The 25,091-nt window shown below is 32.8% G+C and overlaps 1 protein-coding gene across 2 annotated transcripts in view; it reads left to right on the top strand.

The window, feature by feature from the left end:
* Positions 1–25,091, top strand: part of ADCY9 (adenylate cyclase 9) — a 175,991-nt gene that overhangs the window by 89,642 nt on the left and 61,258 nt on the right. For both annotated transcript variants that reach the window (XM_074279997.1, XM_074279996.1), the window contains exon 2: positions 24,640–24,833. In XM_074279997.1, the coding sequence (XP_074136098.1) occupies positions 24,640–24,833 (194 nt within the window). The remainder of the gene's footprint in view (positions 1–24,639; positions 24,834–25,091) is intronic.

Genomic DNA, 25,091 nt, shown 5'->3' with positions numbered 1-25,091 from the left:
TTGTATAAACCTGGGCAAGTCACTTAACCCAATTACCTCAAAAAGAAAAGAATCAGAAGGGAAAAAACTGGGAAAAATCTTCAAAACAAATTTTTTTCTGATAAAGTTCGTATATCTCAACTATATAAAAAATTAGTATAAATATATATGAGCTAGTATCCATATAAAGAAATGCAACCTATTAACATGTGAAAAAAATAATGCAAAACACTAGTAATCAAAAAAAAAATGTAAACCAAAATAATTCTGAGGTTCCACCTTACAATCATCAAATTGGCAAAGATGAAGAAGGTAGCAATTGTTTTAGGGGTTATGATTTATTAGCAAACTAATACAATGTTGGTAGAGCTGTGGTTCCAATTGATGCAACCATTCTGAAATGTTATTTGGAACTATATCCCAAAAGTAACAAATGATGTCTACTCTTACTAGATGAATCCCATGAAGGTCAAGGATAAAGGACAAGAATCTAAAAGTTCAATAATATTGTAACATTTTTTTTTTTTTTGCTGTCACAAGAAGCTGGAAATAAAACTTGTTGTTCAGTCATTTCAATTGTTTCTAACTCTTTGTGACTTCATTTGGGTTTTTTTTTGGCAGAGATACAGTAGTGGCTTGTTGTTAGGATTACCAGGTGAGAACTCAGGTTGTCTGGACAGTGACAAAGTGAGAATTCAGGTTGACTTGACAGTTCTCTGGCTCAGACCTTTGGTTCGGACCTTTAAAGGGAGTTTACACCTTAGGAATTCTAGGAGGAGCAAGCTCATTGGTTGGAGTACTTTTTCCCAGAAGTCCTTGCATTATCCCACGCCCATTCTCTGGGAGGATAAAAAGAGGCAACATTGAGCCTGGAGAGCAGTCTGGACTGGGGAAGGACAAGAGCTGGAGGAGATTCAGAGCCACAATTCAGGAAGAAGAGGCTGGCTGGAGGCTCCAGAAGCCTCCCAAGAAACCTGCTCATAGAGGAAAAGATTATACAGAAAAGAAACCTCCTCCCAGAAAAGGATTACAACTGAGAGACGATCAGAACATTACAGCTTGTCATTTCTTTCTCCAGTTCATTTTATAGATGAGGAAATGGAGGAAAATAGGGTTAAGTGATTTGCCCAGTATTACATGGTTAGTAAGTTTCTGAGACCAAATTTGAACTCAGATCTTCCTGACTCAAGGCTCATTACTCCAACCAATGTGCCACTTGGCTATCCCAAAATAAAACAAATACCAATCAATTAAAGAACAGATGAACAAATGGTGGTTTGTGAATATAATGGAATTTTTTAATACTGTAAGAAATTATGCATATGACATATTCAGAGAAATATGGGAAGAATGTATAGAGAAAATTATTTCTTATAAAATAGGCTTTTTTGGAGGGGAAGTGGAGAGGGAATTGGGGGAGGCAATACTTGAACCTCCCTCTTATTTAAATTAGTTCTAAAAAGAGGAAAGTATACATATACATTCAAGTAGGTATAGAAATCTATTTTACCCAATCAGGAAAGAGGGAAAAGGGATGAGGAAGGGGGAAGGAGGTTGGTAATAAAAGAGAGGATGGATAAAGGAAGTTATAGTAAAAAACAAAAAACAGAAACAGAAACAAAAAACAGACTTTAGAGGAGGGACAGGATAAAAAGGAAGAGAAAAAATAAATAGAAGAAAATAGGATGGAGGGAAATTCATGATTAGTAATCATAATTGTGAAACATGTATAAACTGATAAAGAACCAAGTGAGCAGATCCTGAAAGATAATTTATACAACAAACACAAAAATATCAACAAGGGAAAACAACTTTGAAGGCCCTTAGAACTCTAAACATTGTCAAACAAGAATGACTTCAAAACTTTAATATAGTTCATACTTTTTATTATTATTATTATTATAGCTTTTTATTGACAAAACATATGCATGGGTAATTTTTCAACATTGACCCTTGCAAACACTTCTATTCCAACTTTTCCCCTCCTCCCCCCATCCCGTCCCTTAGATGGCAGGCAGTCCCATACATGTTAAAAATGTTAAAGTATATGTTAAATACAATTTATGTATACATACTTATACAGCTATCTTATTGCACAAGAAAAAATCAGATTTAGAAAGAAGGTAAAAATAACCTTGGAAGAAACACAAAAATGAAAGCAAAGAACAGAAAGTGCAAATGCTATGTTGTGGTCCACACTTATTTCCCAGTGCTCTTTCGCTGGGTGTAGCTGGTTCTGTTCATCACTGATCAATTGGTACTTCCTACTTCTTGACAGAGAAGTGATGGATTAGAGGTAGAGTCAGATATGCATTATCAAATATAAATATAACCAATGTATTTGATATTCTATTTGGTATTAGTAGACAAATAGGTAAGTGGGTAATGATAGACATAAAAAAGAGCATCCATAAAGTTGTATATACAGAAGTGGGTAATGATGGACATAAAAAAGAGCATCCATAAAGTTGTATATACAGAAGGAAAAAGCTATGCAGGGCTGATGCTCTATCCCCTGTACTACCTTGCCCTATTCGATCAGTTTTGAAGAAGGACTATCACATATCTTTCACAAAAAAATTGTAAAGTCATTGTTTGCCAAATACAGCCAACTCATTGGGAAAGGAAATTACTGTTAACCATATCATAGAATAAATATAAAATTGAACTTTAGATAAGAGGTAGAAGTAGTTTCAGCTTTGCCAAAATACTGACCTTTGTAAATATTTCTGTTATCACAGTATTGATTCTTATGGCATAGAAAACCTACAGATTAATATTTCAGAAATAGAGTATGTAAACAATTATCTAATACTAAGATAAGCTTTGTTAAGATCAAGATTAGGTTTAGACTGGATTCATGATTCATAAAAATAACATACATTTACGTTCCATTTTGAGATTTATAAGTTATTAACCCTAAATTTCTATGATTCTAGTTCCTATTCTGTATTTCTCCCATAGATTATGCTGCCACTATATTTATCTTACACTTATCGAGAGACATCTGAGTCTTTATCCTTTAGCTCCTGTTTTTATCTTTTCATTCCTACTCAGAGTAGAAACTGGTACATGTAAAATATTCTAAAAATAAAACATATAACACATTGTATTACTTGTTGGATTCTTTTATATTTTTTAACCCTAAGAATAATTATGTGAAGAGATCGTTAAAGACATAGATGATCCATCTTCTTGCCAAGTCTACTAGCACTCTTCATTATCTCATCTTCTCCCTTATCCTCCAGGAGCTTTCTCTCTTCTCTCATCTTCAATCTCTATCGTGTGGCTTGTTCTCTGACACTTCCTCAGATTTTCCCCATCTTTAATCTTTACTTGACTCTGTCATTCTCTCAAGCTACCATATTACATCTCTTCTATCTTTGGCAGCTGATCTCCTACAAAGATAATCTAGAAATTGGATAATCTAATTGCCTATACTCATTGCTTCCATTTTATCACTTCCTACTCACTTGTCAACTCCAGGGGCAATCTAGCTTTTCAACCTACAAGTCTACTGAAACTACACTTTCCAAAGTTTCTTATAATTTCTTAATGATTAAATCTAACGGACTTTTTCTCAGTTCTAAATCTGCTTAACATTCCTGCAGCTTTTGACATTGTTGACTACACTTCTGTTCTCTACTTTCTCTGTTTCTATTTTGCTTCTGGCATTGTTTTCTTTTAATTATCCTTTTACCTATCTAACTTCCCTTTTGATCTCCTTTACTGGATCATCATCTTAGATCCCACTAAGTATGAGAATTCCTCACAATTCTTTCTATTGTATTCTTCACTTATTTCTATATACTTTCTCCTTTTAGCATCTTATCAGATTCTATGAGTTCAATTATCTCAACTCATGTGAATCATGTAGATGGTTCACAAAGCTTTATATCTGCCCCAATCTACCTCCTGAACTCTAATTCTGTTTTATTGTCTCCCTGTTAAATATTTCCAACTAGATGTCCTGTACGCATCTCAAACTCAGCTTGTCCAAAACTCAGTTTATTGCATATGTAATCTTATATAAATCATTTAACTTTCTTGGACCTCAACTTTTTCACCTAGAAAATGAAGGTATTGGACTAGAGGACATTGAAGAGCTTTTCTAGTTCTAGATCTATGTATGTAAAGATCTATGATTCTTTTTTTTAAGCTTGTTTATTTTCAAAATACTTGCATAGTTTTCAATATTCACCCTTGCAAAACCTCATGTTACAATTTTTTTCTTCCTCCATTTTCCCCATCCACTCACCTCTAGATGGCAAGTAATCCAATATTTGTTAAAGAAGTATAATTCTTCTATACATATTTCCACCATTATCATGCTGCACAAGAAAAATCAGATCAAAAAGGAAAAAAAATGAAAAAAGAAACAAAATGCAAGCAAACAACAGCAAAAAAGGTGAAAATACTATGTTGTGATCCATACTCAGTTCCTACAGTCCTCTCTCTGGATGCAGGTGGCTCTCTTCCTTACAAGACCATTGGAACTAGCCTAAATCACCTCATTGTTGAAATGAGTCACATCCATCACAGTATTTCATCACATAATCTTCTTGTTGTATATAGTGTTCTCTTGGTTCTGCCCACTTCACTTAGCATCAGTTCATATAAGTCACTCCAGACCACTCTGAAATAATCCTGCTGATCATTTCTTATAAGAATTATGTTCCATAACATTCATATACATAACTTATGTAGCCATTTCCCAATTGACAGGCATCCACTCAGTTTCTAGTTCCTTGGCATAACAAAAAGAACTGCTACAAACATTTTTTCACATATGGGTTCTTTCCCCTCTTTTATGATCTCTTTGGGAATACAGATCTATGTATCTATGTAGAAGATCTATGATCCTTATTCAGGGAACTTGTCTTCTAAAGCTACTCTTCCAAACTTCCCTAATTCTTTTGAAGACACAAGCAACCTTCCAGTAATGCAGGTTCACAATCTCTATTAGCCTTAACTTTTTTTTTCCTTATTCAGATTCTTTATCTTGTCAAATCTATTCACACCTTTTTTCCCTACCACTTAGCCTCTGCTTTAATTTAAGTCCTCATTATTTCTCACATGGACTCTCCTAATTGGTCTATATCTGCTTCTGATCTGTCCCCTTTTGATTCTGTCCTCTGTACAGCTAACAAATTGATATCCCTATAATATAAATTTGATTATGTCACTCCCCTACTCAAGAATCATTAGTGACTTCTTATAGTCTCTAAAATAAGACACAAACCCTTAACTTGGCTCCAAAACTTGACTGCTGCTTAGCTTCATATTTCATGCAAACTCATTATGAACTCTATTTAAACTGATTTACTCTCTGTTCCTTAAAATCAGGATTTTGTCTTCCACTTCTGTGTCTTTTGTGTGGGATGTTTCCCATGCTTGGGATATATTTCCTCTTCATTTCTGTCATATAGAAACCATACTTCTTTCAAAGCATAGTTCATGTACCTCCTTCATGGAATCTTTTGTGGAGCCCTAAGTTATTTGGAATATTTTTATTCTTTTGTATAAACTTTATGATAACTTAATACATGTTGAATTTCTCATATAGAAAGTAAGCTCCGGATTGATTCATTTTATCTCTATACTTCCAATGACCAGTAAAGAGGCTTTCATAGAGTAGGTACTTAATGAATTCTGGTTGTTGAATTCCATACTATCCAGACCATTCATTATACCACTTTTCAATCATCTTAGTACTTATTGTTATTTCAAACTAATCTGCAGTTCAGTCTCTTCTCTTTGTAATCTGTGTAATTTTAGCCCATGTATTAGTGAAACCATATGAAAGAATAGTCTTATGCTAACTTTCTCTGTTACAGGTTAATATTCCTTTCCTTCAATTTCCTAGTCACCAAACCCTAAAAGAGTAATTTTCTAATTTTGACTACCTCTGCCACATTACCATTGGAATTTCTTAATTTTCTTTGGCATTTTCCTCAGAAAGCAAGTATTAACTCTTCATAAAATATAGATTTGTATTTAGGCCCTCAATTTAGGCCCCAGGATAGTGGTATGCTTTATGTCAAGGTGGTCTTAAAATATGCTTTTGGAGATTTCTTTTGGTCAGGATCTGTCATTAGTATCATAGAAACAGTTGACTAGTGCAGTGGTAAAAATAACCTCAAAAACTCATGTTGACCTAGGTAGTGCCATAGACTTCCTTCTGGTAAAGTACTAGGGCCTCTTTGTTATAGTTAATCTTAAAATCAACATGGGACTAGATTTACAAATAAACAAAATAAGGAATGAAAGCTGGAGCTTTGCTCCAGGTGCTAATAAACCTTGGGGGATGGCATGCTGCTTTTGTGTTCTGCTTCATAATTCTTCACATATTGTCCATCACAGTGTCACTTTTTTCATGTCATTTGTTTTACAGGCTGCCACCCTCCTCACATCCTGTGAGGGTGAGATGCAGACTTTCCTTTGACCTAATTGCCTCTTTTCTATACTACCATACACTCTATTAGACCATCTTTTGCATCTCCCCATTTAAAAATATTCATGACTCAGGTGAAATAATTCTAAAATTTCTGCTCTGGTAGAAGGCTATGGAAAAAACTTGCCCTCTCTAGCTTTCTTCTTCCAACTAAATCATCTTTCGTTTAAAGATACCTAAAATTGCACAATATAATTTTTATGCTATTAATTAAAATGCAAGAAGATGATATATTGGAGACTACTAGAAACTGATTTTATCTACTGCACAGTTTTGCTTAAGGCAGTCTTGGATTAATAAACTTTATTATTGATGGGTTAATACTTCACTTCAATATATGTGCTCTGTTAAAAATTCATATAAAAATTCATAAATGTTTGTGTCTTCTGTTAATAAGTTCTCAGTGCTTCTTTCACCTAAAGATGATTACTTCTGTGACCATATAGTATAGTTGAAGGAATACTGAATTTTATCAGAACTTCCAACTTGTTTCAAGTTCCAATTCTAACAGTTATTATCCCTGACCAAGGACACACTGTTTCCTCCTTTCTAATATGAGGATAATAGTACATGGATAACGACTCACCTCACAAAGTATTGAAGAAAGCACTTTTTAAACTCTGTAAGTGTTGTGTGATGGGAAACGCAAGAGTTAGGAGAGATCTCAGAGGCTATATGGTCTAATTGATTCTTAAGCAAGAATCCTTTCTAGAGTGTCTATGACAATGATTATTTGTCCTCAGACTGGCTGGAGATTTCCTGTGAGGGGATATCTGTGCCTCCTTATCTATACCTACTTATAGATAACTTCTTTCCCTTCTACATTTTTAAATATGTGTATAGGGAGGTGTTTTTGGTTGTTTTGTCATTTATTTTTTTCTTTTCTAACTGATCTGAACTTTTTAAGTTTTTCTATCATGTGTGACGCAAAAAGCGGTAGGATCTGCAGATTTTCATATTCATTGACCTGCTATTTGATTCCTCTCTTTTTTCCTATCTGCTTTGCCTTTTCAAAGGTTCACTAACACATCTATATAAGTAATAAAGACAGGAATATTTTCTGTTTTCTACTTGACTTCTTCCATAAGAATGGGCCTAGACTATTGAGCATAAAACATCTTCATATACTTTTATACAGTTTTTTGTTGGTTTTATTGAGTAATCTTTAAGTTTTCCTTTCGTTCATCTAATCAATAACCAAGACCTATTGATTCTATATCAATCATATATGTCTGTTAGGATTACTAAGTGAGAACTGAGGTTGTCTGGATAGTTACAAGGTGAGAACTCAGGTTGACTTGGTAGAAGGAGCAAGCCCATTGGCTGAAGTGGTTCTTCCCAGAAGCCCTTGCATTATCCCACGCCCATTCTCTGGGAGGATAAAGAGGACAGCAATCCAGGAAGAGGAGGAGACTCTGAATTGCATCAGGCTTGACGGAGCTCTCTGCAGGAAGGGAAGTCACTTCTTTGGACAAGAGTTAACAGCAACTGCCTGGAGACAACGGTTCATTACAGGAAAAAGAATCTGTCTGAGAGATTTGAGTAGACACAGCAGATCTCTTCCCAGAGAGCAATCCAGCAGCTTCTAGAGACGACAGCCCACTACAATTGCACTTAGTAATCCTAACATCTCCCCCTTTCTTTTGATTTAGAACATAGGACAGTCATGACCTTGAAACATAAATCCATCAATATGGGAAGTATTACAGATAATTACATAAATTACATAAGCACATAGTAACATAGTAACATAACACATGCTAGAAGTATATAACATAATCATAATCATAAATTGAAAATTTATAAATGTCCATAAGTCCATTGTCCATTATTCTCATCTTGTGTGAGGAAGTCCAATGATTCCTGCTGGTTTTTAAGTTCTTTAACAGTCTTCTTATTATCTTATTATTATCTTATTATCTCTTATTATTATCTTATTATCTCTTATTATTTTTTATCTTATTATTATCTTATCTTATTATTATTATCTTATTATTATCTTATTATCTCTTATTATTTTTTATCTTATTATTATCTTATTATCTCTTATTATATCTTATTATTATCTTATTATCTCTTATTATCTTATTATTCTTATTATTATTATTTTATTTTAATCCGCTTTTTACCCTTTTTACCATCTTCCATGCCTTCACCCCAATTTAGGCATTGCCTTATCTTTACCTTTCTGTTCAAGGTTACTTACTATTTCTCTAAAATACTCTTTTTAAAAAAAGATTTTTTATCTTTTAATTTATACTTTGTTCTTTAAACATTTGAGTTCCAAATGTTTTATCTCCAGTCCCTTCCCTTCCCTTTGAGAAGGCAAGCAATATGATGTCAAATAAGTCATTCAAAACACATTTGCCTGAAATACTATACCTTCTTAGCAGTTTCTCCTTCCATTCAATTCAATTCAATAAGTATTTATTAAAGATTTACTATGTATCAGGTGCTGTGCACACCTTTTATTTAGCTTCCAGATTAGTTTTTCATTTTTCTTAAAGCTTCTATGGCTTTATGGGAAGAAATGTTAAATTGATTAGGCTATCATTTAGGTTTGGGCTGTGATTCTCTACAACCTCTTTATAGTTTTTAACTTAGAAGAAGAATCTTTTTCCTTTATTAATTCATTGCTAATACCAGACTCTTATTTTTTTATTTCTTCAAGTATATATATATATATATATATATATATATATATATATATATATATATATATATATATATATATATATATATTCTATGCTTTCCTAATTGTACCTTTGCTCATGCTATTCCTTATTATACGAATGCTTCCCTCATTCCAATGTCTTTAACTGATGATTTCCATGGTTAACATTCCCTCATAAAACTTTCCCTGATCTAATCTAAAAATAATTTCCTCAGTAGCATATTTCTCTTAACTGCTCAATAATATTATCATTTGTATTATACTAATCCATGTTCCTCTTATTTACCATACCAGATTATAAACTCCTTATGGATTATACTTTGTCTTATTTATCTTTTTATCTGCTTCAAGCCTAGCATTGTGGTTGTTAAGTAGTAGCACTTAATAAATGTTATTGAATGAATGAAAAAATTAATATTGTTTAATTTCCTGGTATCCACTTTATTTTAGAAAAGTATGTCAGAAACAGCCTTTTGATTAAAAAATGACTAGATGAATGTCTTTTTTTTTTTTTATTCATTTAATTTGTTAGGATATTTAATACTAACCCAAGTCTGTGAATTGCTCCTTTTGTTTTACTTATTCTTTTTGCCCAGGTCTGGCTCTATTGCTTGAAATATCCAGGATATGGGGTGTAGGTTGGTTTAGTTGTCATTTCCTATCCCTAAACAGTTGATGGAATTGTTTGTTCAGAAAAGTGAATAAAGTTACAATTTATATAGAGAGGCTATTTGTAGTTTTAGTCCTTAGTTTATTTTCTGTTACTTTTCTTAATATTTAAAGTATGTATGATCATAAGTATATTGTTATAAATATTAATTATGAAGCTAATTTTAAAAAATTATTAGCATTGGCATTTTATTTCTCTTGTAGCCTTATATAGTTTATAATATGAAAATCTCTTTCAGTTCATTTCTTTGCATTTGCTCTTCGTATTTAAATAGTCTCATATTGGTTTATTAGTCCTGTTGTTCTCTTTATATTGATTTCTCTTTTTCATATTCATTCTCTTTTGTTTCTTTCCTCTCATAATTATTCTCTTCATAACCTTAGTTCCTTTTCTTTGGTCATTTTTGCCATCTTCCCTGTCTTAAATTCCTTCTTGTATTATATTTCAAGTTTATTGTAAATATTTTTGTGTATTAATTTTCTGATTTGGTAATTTTTAAAGGATTAGCTAATTGTTTTGTGTGTGTGTGTGTGTCTACTTTTCCTTTCCTTTCCTTTTGAATTCTTCCGTGTTGGAGCTTTCATTTCCTTCAAAGTTGTTTAACTTCCTTCAATTTGTAGCCACATTCACGGTCCTCCAACTCTACCAACTCATTTTGTTTTCTAGGTCTCTATTTTTCTCTATATGGCTCATTTTTATGCTTTAGCCTTTTCCTTGCTTTCTCAAGGATACTTTGTTTCTTGTATACTTCCTTTCCTCCCCTCTCTTATAAACTTTATGCTTCTTATCTCTTATATTTCTTCAATTCAACAAACATTAAGAAGCCACAGTGTACAAGGCAACATGCCAAGTGCTGGGGACACCAAAGCAAAAATGAAAACAATCTTGCTCTCAAGAAACTTGTGTTTTACTGGAGAAGTATAGTAATTTACATTTATATAGTACTATAGAAAACATTTTACATACATTTTATTTCCAATATACCATACTGCCTCTGTTCCTCCTTATCATACTTCATATCATCATTCACTTCAAGTAATCTCTTTCTTAATTCTTTACTTCAAATGTAATTATACATTCTCTTATTCAAGATAAATTAACTGCTAGCATCTGATTCTTAACACAAAGTTGAGAATCAGTTTTCATTTCTTGATCTTTTCATAGACTCTTCTCATTATTTCAAATCTATATATTACAATCTACTTTGATAATCGTTTCTTCCATGTAATCTTTTTGAATTATACTGTTTTCTGAAGTTAACTGTGAAAATATTCTTTTTTAAGAATTATTTTTAAAATCAAAACATAGCCCTGAATGCATAACATTCTCTTTTCTTATAGGTTTGTTTCAATAATTATTGCCTTTGAGTTCACTGCCATCCTTCAACTCTCTTACCTAACTTTTCTGTAAGTATTATTTGAATCTCCTCTTTAGTGCTTATGCCTTGTATTAATCTTAAATATACTTAAGCTTCCTATAAACCCTCTCTTTTCTCTTTTATTTTTCCTCAAATACACATTAAGAGGGATGTCTTATACCTCTTAGCCTGATTACTATAATTGAAAAGATGTTTTACTCCATGAAATCTTTTTTAGGTGAAAATGCCACTTGGGTTAAATTACAGAATCAGTCAATTAATCAAACCTGTAAAATAGGTGTAAACAATTTCTATTGAATCAATCTATCCAAGAAATTTCTATATCTAACAAGCTTCAAGCCATTGTATGAAATAAAATGATGAAATATATTGTGATTAATTGAAAGAATTAAACTTTGGCCCTAGGGATATCAAGAGAATGAATTAGAACAGGAAAACAGTTTTTGAAATGCTTTGAGGAATCAATCCTTTCATCTGTTAACTCAGGGCAACAAAGTGGGAAAAAGGAAATGAACCCAGAGATACTGAGAAACCTTATCCTTATTAGCCATGTCATCTGAGAGAATAGATCAATTACCAAGAATCCATATAGGTGGGAAGAAAGAGTGTGTGTGTGTGTGTGTGTGTGTGTGTGTGTGTGTGTGTGTGTGTGTGTGTGTGTGTGTGTGTATACTTCAGGGAGTGTGATCTTTTTTTTTTTTAATAATGTTTTATTTTATTTATTTTTTATTATTTATTTATTTATTTTATAATTATAGCATTATAAAATTTATAAAATATATTTATAAAATTTATAAAATATATTATAAAATTTTTTGACAGTACATATGCATGAGTAATTTTTTAAAAATAACATTATCCCTTGTATTCATTTTTACAAATTTTCCCCTCCCTCCTTCTACTCCCTCCCCTAGATGACAGGCAATCCCATACATATTAAATGTGTTACAGTATAACCTAGATAAAATATATGTGTGTAAATCCAATTTTCTTGTTGCACGTTAAGAATTGGATTCCGAAGGTATAAGTAACCTGGGTAGAAAGACAGTAGTGCTAACAGTTTACATTCAATTCCCAGTGTTCCTTCTCTGGATGTAGTTGTTTCTGTCCATCATTGATCAGGAGTGTGATCTTTCTGGAGCTGAGAAGAAATAGTTATATTCCTTAGGGCCCAATAGAGAGCTACATCTCAGGAGAACTTCCCTGATATTCCAGGAAGGAAGATAAAGACTTCCAGCCAAACAGAAGCCAAGTTACTACTTAGTCACATATCCTCTCTAAGTGAGCTCACATTCCCTGGACTTTGTATGCTCTTGTAGGAAAATGATCCCAGAATTTTGTGGGTATGTTTTACACCAACTCTTTTTACTATGTGGTACTTTAGTAAATACTTAATACCAAAAGCTAATTAAATCGGGCTGGCTAGTAATCAATAGAAACACACTTAGTGAAAGCATGTGAGCCAATATTAGAAAACCTTCCATCACTCCTCGGGTTTACCCCTAGACTTTAAAGAGAGAAGTAGTCCAACACTCTCTGGAGACTTAACTTGTTAGTCTATTAGAGGCCTGGAACAAGAGCAGGAGATATTGCATACATTTTATGTTTTTCCAGTTTCTAAATTCTTAATCTTTCCTGATTAATGTTTTAGTGTACCAGATGCCTAAAAAAATAATTCCAGGGACCTAGCTGTATTATCTTTTTCATTGACTGGTTGTGTCTATTTTAAAATGACCTTTCTTTCTTCTGACTTTGCATCTTGTTTTGTACTTTTTACTACATTCTATTTTAAATTATAGTTTACTCCTAACAAACTACTATTCTAATGCCTAATTGTGACCTAGAGATAATTATGATTTCTTTAAGGCTATGCTAACAGGTGGTTATGTACATGATCTGGCAATTACCATAACTGTTAGGAAAGTTTTATTTATAATCTAATCTTTTTTGAAATTTTAAATTGATTGTTGTTTCCTTTCTATCTATGGTGATCTCTTTCAAACTATTTCTTTTCTTCCTCATTGGAATGGTTTCTATTTGTGTCTTCAGATTTTCTTTAGGGTTTTCTATTCCTCTTGCTTCCAGTTTCCCCTGTAAAATTTTAGGCCTTGGGATTCTAGCTGTATTTTCTTGCAAGTATTGAATATATTAACTACTATGCTTTTTTTATTAATTTATTTTTATTCAGCAAATTTTTTTTCTTTACCTGCAAATGAGAAAGAAAGAAAAATAAAACCCCTGTGAGAAACATTTATAGTCAAGCAAAGCAAACTGTCTCACTGACCGTGTCAGCAAAAAATGATTCATTCTGTCCTGAATTCTTTTATCTCTCCCAGGAAGTAGGTAGCATTTTTCTTCATGAATCATTGTCTTTAGTTACTACACTGATCTGAGTTCCTAAGTCTTTCAAAGTTGTTTCTTTTCTCAATATTGTCAGTGTATAAAATTGTTGTCTTGGTTTTGCTTACTTCATTCTGCATCAGTTTAAAAAGAAAAAAGTCTTGGCAGATTTCTCTGAAACTATTGCTGTTATAATTTCTTATAGCACAATAATATTCTTATCTCATTTACAAACTATAATTTGTTCAGTCATTCTCTATTTGATGCTTCAGTTTCCAATTCTTTGAAATTGGCAAAAGAGCTATTATAAATATTTTATATGTTCTTAGAATTTATTGTGCTTAAGATTAATCCCTTCCTTAATTTATCTGCCCTCTCCCTTTTCTCTTTTCCCTTCTCATTCTCTTTTAAATGAAAGATAGTTCTCTAATTGCATGTTTAATCTATATTGGATTGCTTGCTGTCTAATGAAGGGGGTGGGCAGGGAAGGAGAAAAATTTGGAACACAAGATTTTGCAAAGGTGAATGCTGAAAACTATCTTTGCATGTATTTGAAAAAATAAAGAGCTATGAAATAAAAAAAATAGTTCTCTACTCAACTATATGTGTTTGTATTTTCCCCTTTTATTAGAGTGAGGTTCAGTGTTAACCAATTCCCCTACTCTTTCCTCATTTGTATAGACTTCTACTTGTACTTTCCTATTATGTAAGATAATTTCCCCTAACTTTCTTCTTTCATCACTTTTCCTGCCATTCTTTTCTTCCCCACCTTTTCCATTTCTTAAGATCAATACATAACAAAATTACACTCAGGCCCTCTGTCTAATTAGATTCCCTCTATGATCCTAGATGATGATGAGGTTCAGAAAGGACATATGCATCATATCCATATAAAAACATAAACCATTTATCCTCATTTAGCTTTTTATGAGCATGCATGTTTATCTTTTTGTGTTTCTCTCATGCTTGCATTTCAAGGATTCTGTGTATCTCTTAACTTTTCATAAGGAATTTTTTGAGGTTCTTTATTGCATTAATGATCCAATTTTTTCCACTTTTAAGATTATACTCTGTTGTTGTCATTGTTGTTGTTAATTTAGTTATTTTTGAACATCATATTCCAAATTCTCTTTTTCATTATTGTGGTGGCTTCTAAATATATATTTTTTATTTTATAATTATAACTTTTTGTTGACAGTACATATGCATGGGTAATTTTTTACAACATTATCCCTTGTACTCACTTCTCTTCCGATTTTTCCCTTCCCTCCCTTCACCCCCTCCCCTAGATAGCAGGCAGTCTTATACATGTTAAATATGTTATAGTAAATCCTAGATATAATATATGTGTGCAGAACCAAATTTCTTGTTGCACAGAAAGAATTGGATTCAGAAAAAATAAACTGGGAAGAAAAACAAAAATGCAAACAGTTTACACTCATTTTCCAGTGTTCCTTTTCTGGGTGTATCTGATTCTGTCCATCATTGATCAATTGGAACTGAATTAGATCTTCTCTTTGTCAAAGATATCCACTTCCATCAGAATACATCCTCATACATTATTGTTGTTGAAGTATATAATGATCTCCTGGTTCTGCTCATTTCACTCAGCATCAGTTCATGTAAGTCTCTCCAAGCCTCTCTGTATTCATCCTGCTGGTCATTTCTTACAGAACAATAATATTCCATAACATTCATATACCATAATTTACCCAACCATTCTCCAACTGATGGGCATCCATTCATTTTCCAGTTTCTGGCCACTACAAAAAGGTCTGCCACAAATATTTTGGCACATACAGGTCCTTTTCCCTTCTTTAGTATTTCTTTGGATAGAGGTGGCTTCTAAATATTTTGTGATCTACATAAATATTTTCTATTTGACCCATTCCAATTTTCAGAAGGTTTGTTGCTTGAGGAAGATTTTGTTCCTCTTTTGCCAAGCTGAACATTCTCTTTCCAAATTTTTCTTTCATATCTCCTTTTTTCTTTCCATTTCCCCCCTCAAATATTGTTGTTTTGCTGATAAAAATATTTAACCCTCTTTTTAAAAACTCCACAAAACTCTTCTTCTCTTTCATAAAGTAGAGCTAGAAGGATAGTGGGTGTACCTGCTTGACAGAAAGCCTAAAAAATTAAGATCAGAGCCAAGGGAAGAAGGTAAGCTAGATTGCCTTTGAGAACTTACAAATCTCCTTTATTAGTCATAAATTCCTCATTAAAAACAAAGTCTCATTTTAAAATATTATATTTCTTTATGGCATCAAAACATGGAATATACCTGTTTCCAAAGAATTAAAAATTAATGTCACTTAGAGGGTAATGTAAGCACATGGTGAGTAACAACAGACTGCAACATATAATCAATAGGGAGTTCCAAAGAAGAATAGGAGTAAAAGACTTCATTAAGAAATTGTACAGAAGGAAAAAAAGATGGGCTGGTTAAGTGGCAAGAATTTTTGGAATGACATGTAGACAACTAGAGGTTGTACAGGATATCTAATGGTACCTCACTGTTGTCAAGAGAAAGTGAAAAAATTTCCTTACATTGGTAGACAAAGATATATGGGTGCAAAGAATGACTGCCTGCCATTTTGGGGCTGGACACATTACTGTCTTTTTAGATTAACCCACAGTTTATACAGACAAGGAGAACAGTCAGGCAAACTATGACTACATACATTTTGCCTGCTTATACTTCTTTGTTTTCATGCATCCTAGTGGAATGACTTGTATAACTTTTGGGGTATGAACAAATCTCTAATCTAGTGAATTATTTCTGATGCATTATCCCTATATTTTAGACTTCAGGGCCTACTTAGCTCTTGTTACTCATTTAATAGTTAATTCACATACAATGGTTTTTCAGTATAAAAAGTTCTTTAAAATTTCATATTTTTCATTTCCAATCAGTAAGCTAAACTTAGCCAGTTGTATTGAACTATGATCAAAGTGTAAGGCTTCATTTAATTCAGCTAATCAAATTGAAATATAAACAGCACAAATAATTAGTTTATTGGTTTTCCCTGTTATGGATGGATTGGAGACCTCAGTTTGGCTCCTGTAACATTTGCATTACAATAAGCACATCATAAATAAGTGCCTCTATATAGAGAAATTCAAACTAGAAATAATATTGGCACAGTTATTTATGAAGTGATTCAGTAGATGCTTTTTTGGCTCCTACTTAAAAGCTCATGTTTAGAATATTCTTTGCAAATTTATGTAGTACTCTCTTCCCAACATGCAATAAGTAGGTATTATTTATGTTATTACCCCCATTTTATAAATGAGGACATAGCACCTATGGTACATCTCCTGTCTCACATGAGGTTCCCGGAATAACTGCCCTAGGCTTAAATGTGGGTCCACATTTACTCAAAATGATAAGCCCCCATTTATGTCTGCTTTTTCTCCAGTTAGCCAAAAGACATATTTCAAAATAAAGTTCAAATTTTAATAAAATAGTGTAGTAAAAAGAATATTCTCCCCATAAACACAGGGCACACTGTTTCACAAATATGCATAGCTTCAGTTCAGAGAATGAGTTTGCTGGGATCACAAAGGAGTAGTGCCAATTCACACTTATGAGGCTGAATAATGTTTTGCCTTTTTTAAGACTGTTGTTCTTCAGGCACAGTATCTCTACTGGGCCTGTTCCTTACTAGGTGTGGTATGCTTCTATTCTGCCTTTTTCCCTATAAGCTTAAAGTATAATGGTTAGAATTGCTCTGATAAGAGTAGACAGCTTTTAGTCATAGTCACCAAACCAATCCAGCAAAAAACAAAAACAAAAACAAACCAGAGCACCAAGTTAAGATTAGGTCTTTCCTTTTAACAATCATAATAACTAGCATTGACTTAGTGCTTTGAGGTTGTCTAAGCATTTCGCATATGGTGTCTCATTTGAGCTTCACTATAATAACTGCCTGAAGTAGATGCTATTATTATCTACATTTTAAAAAATGAGGAAAGTAATATTAAAAAGGGTTAGGTGGCCTGTCTAGAGTCACACAACTTGTAGGTTTTGGGGGCTTATTTGAATTCAGGTTTCTATGACTCCAAGTCCAGATCTCTATCCATTGTGTAATCTAGCTGCCAGAGATCAAAGCTTTCTGTTACAGATAAGGACCTTATCTTAAGCTTTCTTATGTATTCACAAATTGTCTCTGACTTCGCGGCAATAAAATCAACCTGAATCAGGAATTACTTAGCCCATTTTCCTGTCTTTATTATCCATATTTATCTATTATTGTTCACTTCATTTAGTTATGTCAATCTCTTTGTGACCTTATTTGAGATTTTCTTGGCCGAGAGACTGGAGTGGATTGTCATTTCCTTTTGCACTTTATTTTACAGATGAGGAAATTGAGACAAAAAACAGTGAAGTGACTTGGCCACAGTCACACAACTAGTGAGTGTCTAAGGGCAGGTTTGAACTCAGGAATGTGAGTCTTCTATTCCACTACCTAGCAGCCTTGTTTTTGTTAGTCCTTTGTTCTCAGTTGCTCTTTGTTCTTTAGTGGTATATTTTGTCCAAATTGCCCAGTGGATATAATATTGAGCCTGGAATCAGGAACCAGAGTACAAATCTAGCTGTGTAGTAGCTGTTTACCTCAGTTTCCTTATCTGTAAAATGGGAATCTTAATAGCACCTACCTCTCAAGGTTGTAAGAATCAAATGAAATAAGTCTAAAGAGCTTAGGACAAGTGCCTGGCACATTGTAAGTGCTGTATAAATGTTGGCTATTGATTTTTAGAAAAACTTTAGTCTCCTTATAAGAATAAGGGACAAAGACAGAATTCAAGCCCAGGGATTCCAGCTGAAGATGCTGTATTTTTTTTTTCTGCCATCACCATTTTTCATGTGTATAGAAATGAAGAAAAAAAATTCTTTATTAGCAAATAGATGAAACTGACAATATACACATAACCTTATAGTTGTTGCTGTTTGTGGGGAAATGGAGTGAATAGGACAGTGGGAAATTTATTAGAATCTTTAAAAAAGCACCAATATCTTTGGATCACTTTTGTGATGGCATACTTGGAAAACTTTTGTTCCTTCTCTGCCTATTTGTTGCCCTGGTGAAGGTTATTCTGGTCTTTTAAAGTATATTAAAACAGTCTATTGAAAAGAACTGTATATCATTTATAGGAAAAAAAAACTTATATTTGAGGCCCTGACTTTATGAGCTTTTTTTTGGTATATTAATTGTTGCAGTCCTCAGGCAACATCCTACTTTACTTTCTCTTCAGGTTAATGAGACTATATTTAAACCCCTTGGGAGAAAAGTTTATTTTAAAACAACTGCTACTGTAGAGAGAGAATCTTTTTGGCACTCAAAAGAGTCCAGAAATTGAGGATGTCTCCTTTCTCTGCATGAGTGAAGCAGTTCTGGGCTTGACTCCATTAAAATGTTACTGGGATTTTATAGACTCATCTGGGACTGAGGCTTAGAACTGGGAAAGTCCGGGAAGTATTACTGTCATGGTTATTTTTCCATAGCCAGTCTTAGGTCCTGTGAAACTCTATACAACCTATAACATAGGTTAATATAATAATTTTTATATATATATAATAAATTATAAATAAAATAAAATAAAATAAAATAAAATTTATAATATAAAATAATTTTTATATATAATATAATAATTAAAATAATAAAACAACAACAACAAAACCAAACAAAACCCCAACCCAATGGACACTCTGGCTATAAAGGAAACTGACAATTTTCAAAAGATTTCTGACCTCCCGGATGGGATTTTGTACCACCTTGTAAATTCCTCATCTCTTTCTGGCTCCCTTAAGACTACACATCCTGAATTCTAATAATCTGATTATTGTGTCCTTAAAGTATAGAAGTGTAGGGGAATTTGTGGGTCATGTAGGTCATGTGGGTCACCCCTTCATTTTACAAATGAAGAAACAAGGAACTTTTAGAAAAGGAAGTGATGCCAGAGGTCCCGACTGGTCAGCGAGGAGCCTCAGCCTGATTCCTCTCTTCAGAACTTTTTTTTTTTTTTTTCCCCTGAGGCTGGGTTTAAGTGACTTGCCCAGGGTCACATAGCTAGGAAGTGTTAAGTGTCTGAGACCAAATTTGAACTTTGGTCCTGAATTCAGGGTTGGTGCTCTATCCACTTCACCACCTAGCTGCCCCCTCTTCAGAACTCTTTTAATGCTTCCCCATAATGCCTTATTGGGCTGAGAACTTTTGTTTTAGTTAAATAGTTCCCTAGAGGTTAGCCAGGCCCAAATGTTTAACACCTTAGTTAATGTATAGGGAACAGAAATATGATTTTTCTCTTGTCTATCCTTGGATCCTTCTGAGTTCTCCCAAGCTGAAATGAGGAAATCATTTAAATGTTATAAATTATATGATCTAAGAAGAATAACCTATTCCTTGAATTTAAATAATAGTTTGTTGTTAGAAATTGTTTGAAAACATTTTTCATTTCATTTATTGCAAAACTTTAGAAGAAACTTTGAAGATTTTCTAATCTACCTTTTTTTTTTTAAACAAATGAGGAAATCATATGATCAGAGAGAAAGTTAAATAACTTGCTCAAGTTTATAGAAGTAGTGAATAGCTGAGCCAGGTGTCAAACCAATATCTTCCCACTCCAAATCTAGTGTTCTTTCAACTACTTGTATCAGTAATCAAATTAGAAGCATGATAATAATATATGTCCATGTTAAGATTCAGTAAGTACTAAAACTATATTATAAAGCAGCAGTCATCAAAACCATTTGGTACTGTTTAAGAAAGAGAGTAGTAGATAAGTGGAATAGGTTAAGTTCACAAGACACAATAATCAATGACTATAGTGATCTAGTGTTTGATAAATTGAACACAAAGATTCCAGCTTCTGGGATTAGAACTCATTATTTGGCAAAAATTACTGAGAAAACTGGAAAACAGTATGGCAGAAACTAGATATTGACCAACACCTAATATCCTATATCAAGATAAGGTTAAAATGGATAGACAAAGGTTGATATTATAAGCAGATTAGGAGAACAAGGGATAGTCTATCTCTCAGATCCAAGAAGAAAGGAATTTGGGGTCAAAGAAGAACTAGAAAATATTATGAAATCAAAATGAATAGTTTTGGTTTAATATTAGGAAAACTATTAGTATAATTGACCATATTAATAATCAAATTAATAAAAACCATATGATCATCTCAATAGATGCAGAAAAAGCATTTGATAAAACCCAACATCCATTCCTACTCAAAACGCGAGTATAGGAATAAATGGAATATTCCTTAAAATAATAAGGAGCATATATTTAAAACCTTCAGTAAACATCATATGTAATGGCGATAAACTAGAACCTTTCCCTGTAAGATCAGGAGTGAAACAAGGTTGCCCACTATCACCATTACTTTTCAATATAGTACTAGAAACTCTAGCCTCAGCAATAAGAGCCGAGAAAGAGATTCAAGGAATTAGAGTAGGAAATGAGGAAATCAAATTATCACTCTTTGCAGATGACATGATGGTATACTTAGAGAACCCCAAAGACTCTGCTAAAAAGCTATTAGAAATAATTCAGAATTTTAGCAAAGTCGCAGGATACAAAATAAATCCACATAAATCCTCAGCATTTTTATACATTACCAACACAATCCAACAGCAAGAGATACAAAGAGAAATTCCATTCAAAATAACGGTCGATAGTATAAAATATTTGGGAATATATCTACCAAAGGAGAGTCAGGAATTATATGAGCAAAATTACAAAACACTTGCCACAAAAATAAAGTCAGATTTAAATAATTGGAAAGACATTCAGTGCTCTTGGATAGGCCGAGAGAATATAATTAAGATGACAATACTCCCTAAGCTAATCTATTTATTTAGTGCTATACCAATCAGACTTCCAAGAAACTATTTAAATAACTTAGAAAAAATAACAACAGAATTCATATGGAACAACAAAAGGTTGAGAATTTCAAGGGAAGTAATGAAAAAAAATTAAGTGAAGGTGGTCTAGCTGTACCTGATCTAGAACTGTTGCTTTATAACAGTCACCAAAACCATTTGGTATTGGCTAAGAAATAGACTAGTTGATCAGTGGCATAGGTTAGGTTCACAGGGCAAGATAGTGAATAAAAATAGCAATCTAGTGTTTGACAAACCCAAAGATCCCAAATTTTGGGATAAGAATTCATTATTTGACAAAAACTGCTGGGAAAACTGGAAATTAGTTTGGCAGAAACTAGGCATGGACCCACATTTAACACCACATACTAAGATTAGATCAAAATGGGTCCAAGATTTAGGTATAAAGAACGAAATCATAAATAAATTGGAGGAACATGGGATGGTTTACCTCTCAGACTTGTGGAGGAGGAAGGAGTTTGTGTCCAAGGGAGAACTAGAGACCATTATTGATCACAAAATAGAACATTTTGATTACACCAAATTAAAAAGTTTCTGCACAAACAAAACCAATGCAAACGAGATTAGAAGGGAAGTAACAAATTGGGAAAACATTTTTACAGTTAAAGGTTCTGATAAAGGCCTCATGTCCAAAATATACAGAGAATTGACTTTAATTTATAAGAAATCAAGCCATTCTCCAATTGATAAATGGTCAAAGGATATGAACAGACAATTTTCAGATGATGAAATTAAAACTATTTCCACTCATATGAAAGAGTGTTCCAAATCACTATTGATCAGAGAAATGCAAATTAAGACAACTCTGAGATATCATTACACACCTGTCAGATTGGCTAAGATGACAGGAACAAATAACGATGAATGTTGGAGGGGCTGTGGGAAAACTGGGACACTGATGCATTGTTGGTGGAGTTGTGAAAGAATCCAACCATTCTGGAGAACAATCTGGAATTATGCCCAAAAAGTTATCAAAATGTGCATACCCTTTGACCCAGCCATACTACTACTGGACTTATACCCCAAGGAAATACTAAAGAAGGGAAAGGGACCTGTATGTGCCAAAATGTTTGTGGCAGCCCTTTTCATAGTGGCTAGAAGCTGGAAGATGAATGGATGGCCATCAATTGGAGAATGGTTGGGTACATTATGGTATATGAATGTTATGGAATATTATTGTTCTGTAAGAAATGACCAACAGGAGGAATACAGAGAAGCTTGGAGAGACTTACATCAACTGATGCTAAGTGAAACGAGTAGAACCAGAAGATCATTATACACTTCAACAATGATACTGTATGAGGATGTATTCTGATGGAAGTGGATATCTTCAACATAGAGAAGAGCTAATCCAATTCCAATTGATTAATGATGGACAGAACCAGCTACATCCAGAAAAGGAACACTGGGAAATGAGTGTAAACTGTTATTTTTACCTTCTGAATCCAATTCTTCCTGTGCAACAAGAAATTCGGTTCTACACACATATATTGTATCTAGAATATACTGTAATATATTTAACATGTATAAGACTGCCTGCCATCTGGGGGAGGGGGTTGGGGGAGGAAGGGAAAAAATCTGAATAGAAGTAAGTGCAAGGGATAATGTTGTAAAAAATTACCCATGTATATGTACTGTCAAAAAAAAGTTATAATTATAAAATAAAACAAAAATTAAATTTAAAAAATGAATAGTTTTGATTATATCAAATTAAAAAGGTTTTGTACAGACAAAACCAAATGCAGCCAAGATTAGAAGGGAATTAGAAAAGGGGGGGATTACATCCAAGGCCTCATTTCTAAAATATATAGAGAATTGACTCAAATTTATGAAAAGACAAGTCATTCTCCAATTGATAAATGGTCAAAGGATAGGAACAGAAAATTTTCAGATAAAGAAATTAAAGCCATTTCTAGTCACATTAAAAAAAATGCTCTAAATCACTACTTATTAGAGAAATGCAAATTAAGACAACTCTGAGGTATTACTTCACATCTCAGATTGGCTAAAATGGCAGGAAAAGATAATGATAAAGGTTGGAGGGGATGTGGGAAAACTGGGACACTAATACATTGTTGGTGGAGTTGTGAACTATTCCAACCGTTCTGGAGAGCAATTTGGAACTATGCCCAAAAGGCTATAAAATTGTGCATACCTTTTGATCTAGCAGTGTCTCTACTGTGTCTTTAATTCAAAGAGATCATAAAAGGGGAAAAGAATTCGCATGTGCAAAAATGTTTGTAGAAGCTCTTTTTGTAGTAGTAAGGAATTAGAAAATGAGTAGGTGCTCATCAGTTAAGGAATGGCTGAATAAGTTATGGTGTATGAATGTTATAAAATATTATTGTTCTGTAAGAAATGGTCAGCAGAGTGATTTTAGAAAGGCCTGAAAGACTTACATGAACTGATGCTAAGTGACGCTATTTGGATATGGACTCTCTTATTAAGGTTATTAATGGTACTTCTCTGTTTTATGCTATTCTAAATTATCTAAATATGATATTTGTACTTCCATTAAAATTTTTAATAATGATATTAAGACTAGAAATAAATTTTGAGTATAAGAACAGTTTGGAAGTAGAGATTCAGAAAAAATCACTCAGATCAATTACTTTGTCTAACAACTATTTTCCAGTGAGGTGTTAGTCAAAAGTAGTGTGGATTAACTAGGTAATTAATAGAAATGTCTATTCAAGAAAGATTCTAGAGTTTTTATACATGGTTCTTGATATAATAGGAGAAGAATGAAATGTACAGGTCTGCAGTTGTGTGTTACCCTGAATCATGAGATTTCCTCATTTGTGTACTTTTTTGTCCGGTTTGTATAATTGCATGCCCTCTATTTCCCATAAATATTGAGAACATGAGCAGAAAAACCATAATCCAGATATATGTGTGACTTGTGTTATTAATTTACTTATATTAACATATTACTTCCATTGCCTCATTGTTAAATAAATGTATATATTTATTAAAAAAAAAAAGATTCAATAACTTAACAGATATTGAATTAGAACTGTGATTTTTCTTACCATGTTTATTCTCAGTGTAGCTATACTTTTATGACAATTTTGTGGGAATCCCTATTACATATGTAATAATAAAATGAATAATAATAATGAGAGCTAGTACTTATAATATTTTAAGTTATGTATATGCATATATATATATTAAGGTCAACTATATTTAGATGGTTGTTTCTATTTGTGATGGTTGTCATTTTTATCTATAGGTTTGAAGACATACCTGATATCAGGTCAAAGAGTCCTGAAAGAATCTTATTGCAGCTGTTCAGAGGTGTTACTTTCTGGCTTTGAGGCAGGGGATCGCTCAAGCTTGTCTTCAGGTCCTAAATTACAGGGAGCATCATCACCAGAGAGCGTCAGCGACTTGGCAAAGAGTTTAAAAACTTTTGATAAAAATAAGGTTAGTTTTTTCATATATTTTTTTTTAAAATCTTATTTTAATTCTAGAACAAAATTTGTAAAATAATAAATGTTCTTTGGTTTATGATAAACTTCATTGTATATAATGGAAGTAATAATTTTTAGGGTAATTATTAATCATCCTTATTAATTCCAATTTTTGTCTTAATACAATTATAGTGTCTTTATAGATTCATAAGGAATAATAGGTAATACTACTTGCAAATAATTTAAAGAAAATTTTCTATATATTATTTCA

The sequence above is a fragment of the Sminthopsis crassicaudata genome, chromosome 1 (assembly GCF_048593235.1).
Source record: "Sminthopsis crassicaudata isolate SCR6 chromosome 1, ASM4859323v1, whole genome shotgun sequence".
In the NCBI taxonomy this organism is placed as follows: domain Eukaryota; kingdom Metazoa; phylum Chordata; class Mammalia; order Dasyuromorphia; family Dasyuridae; genus Sminthopsis; species Sminthopsis crassicaudata.
Note: the sequence above shows the minus strand (reverse complement) of the source record. Positions and strands in the feature narration are given on the sequence as shown.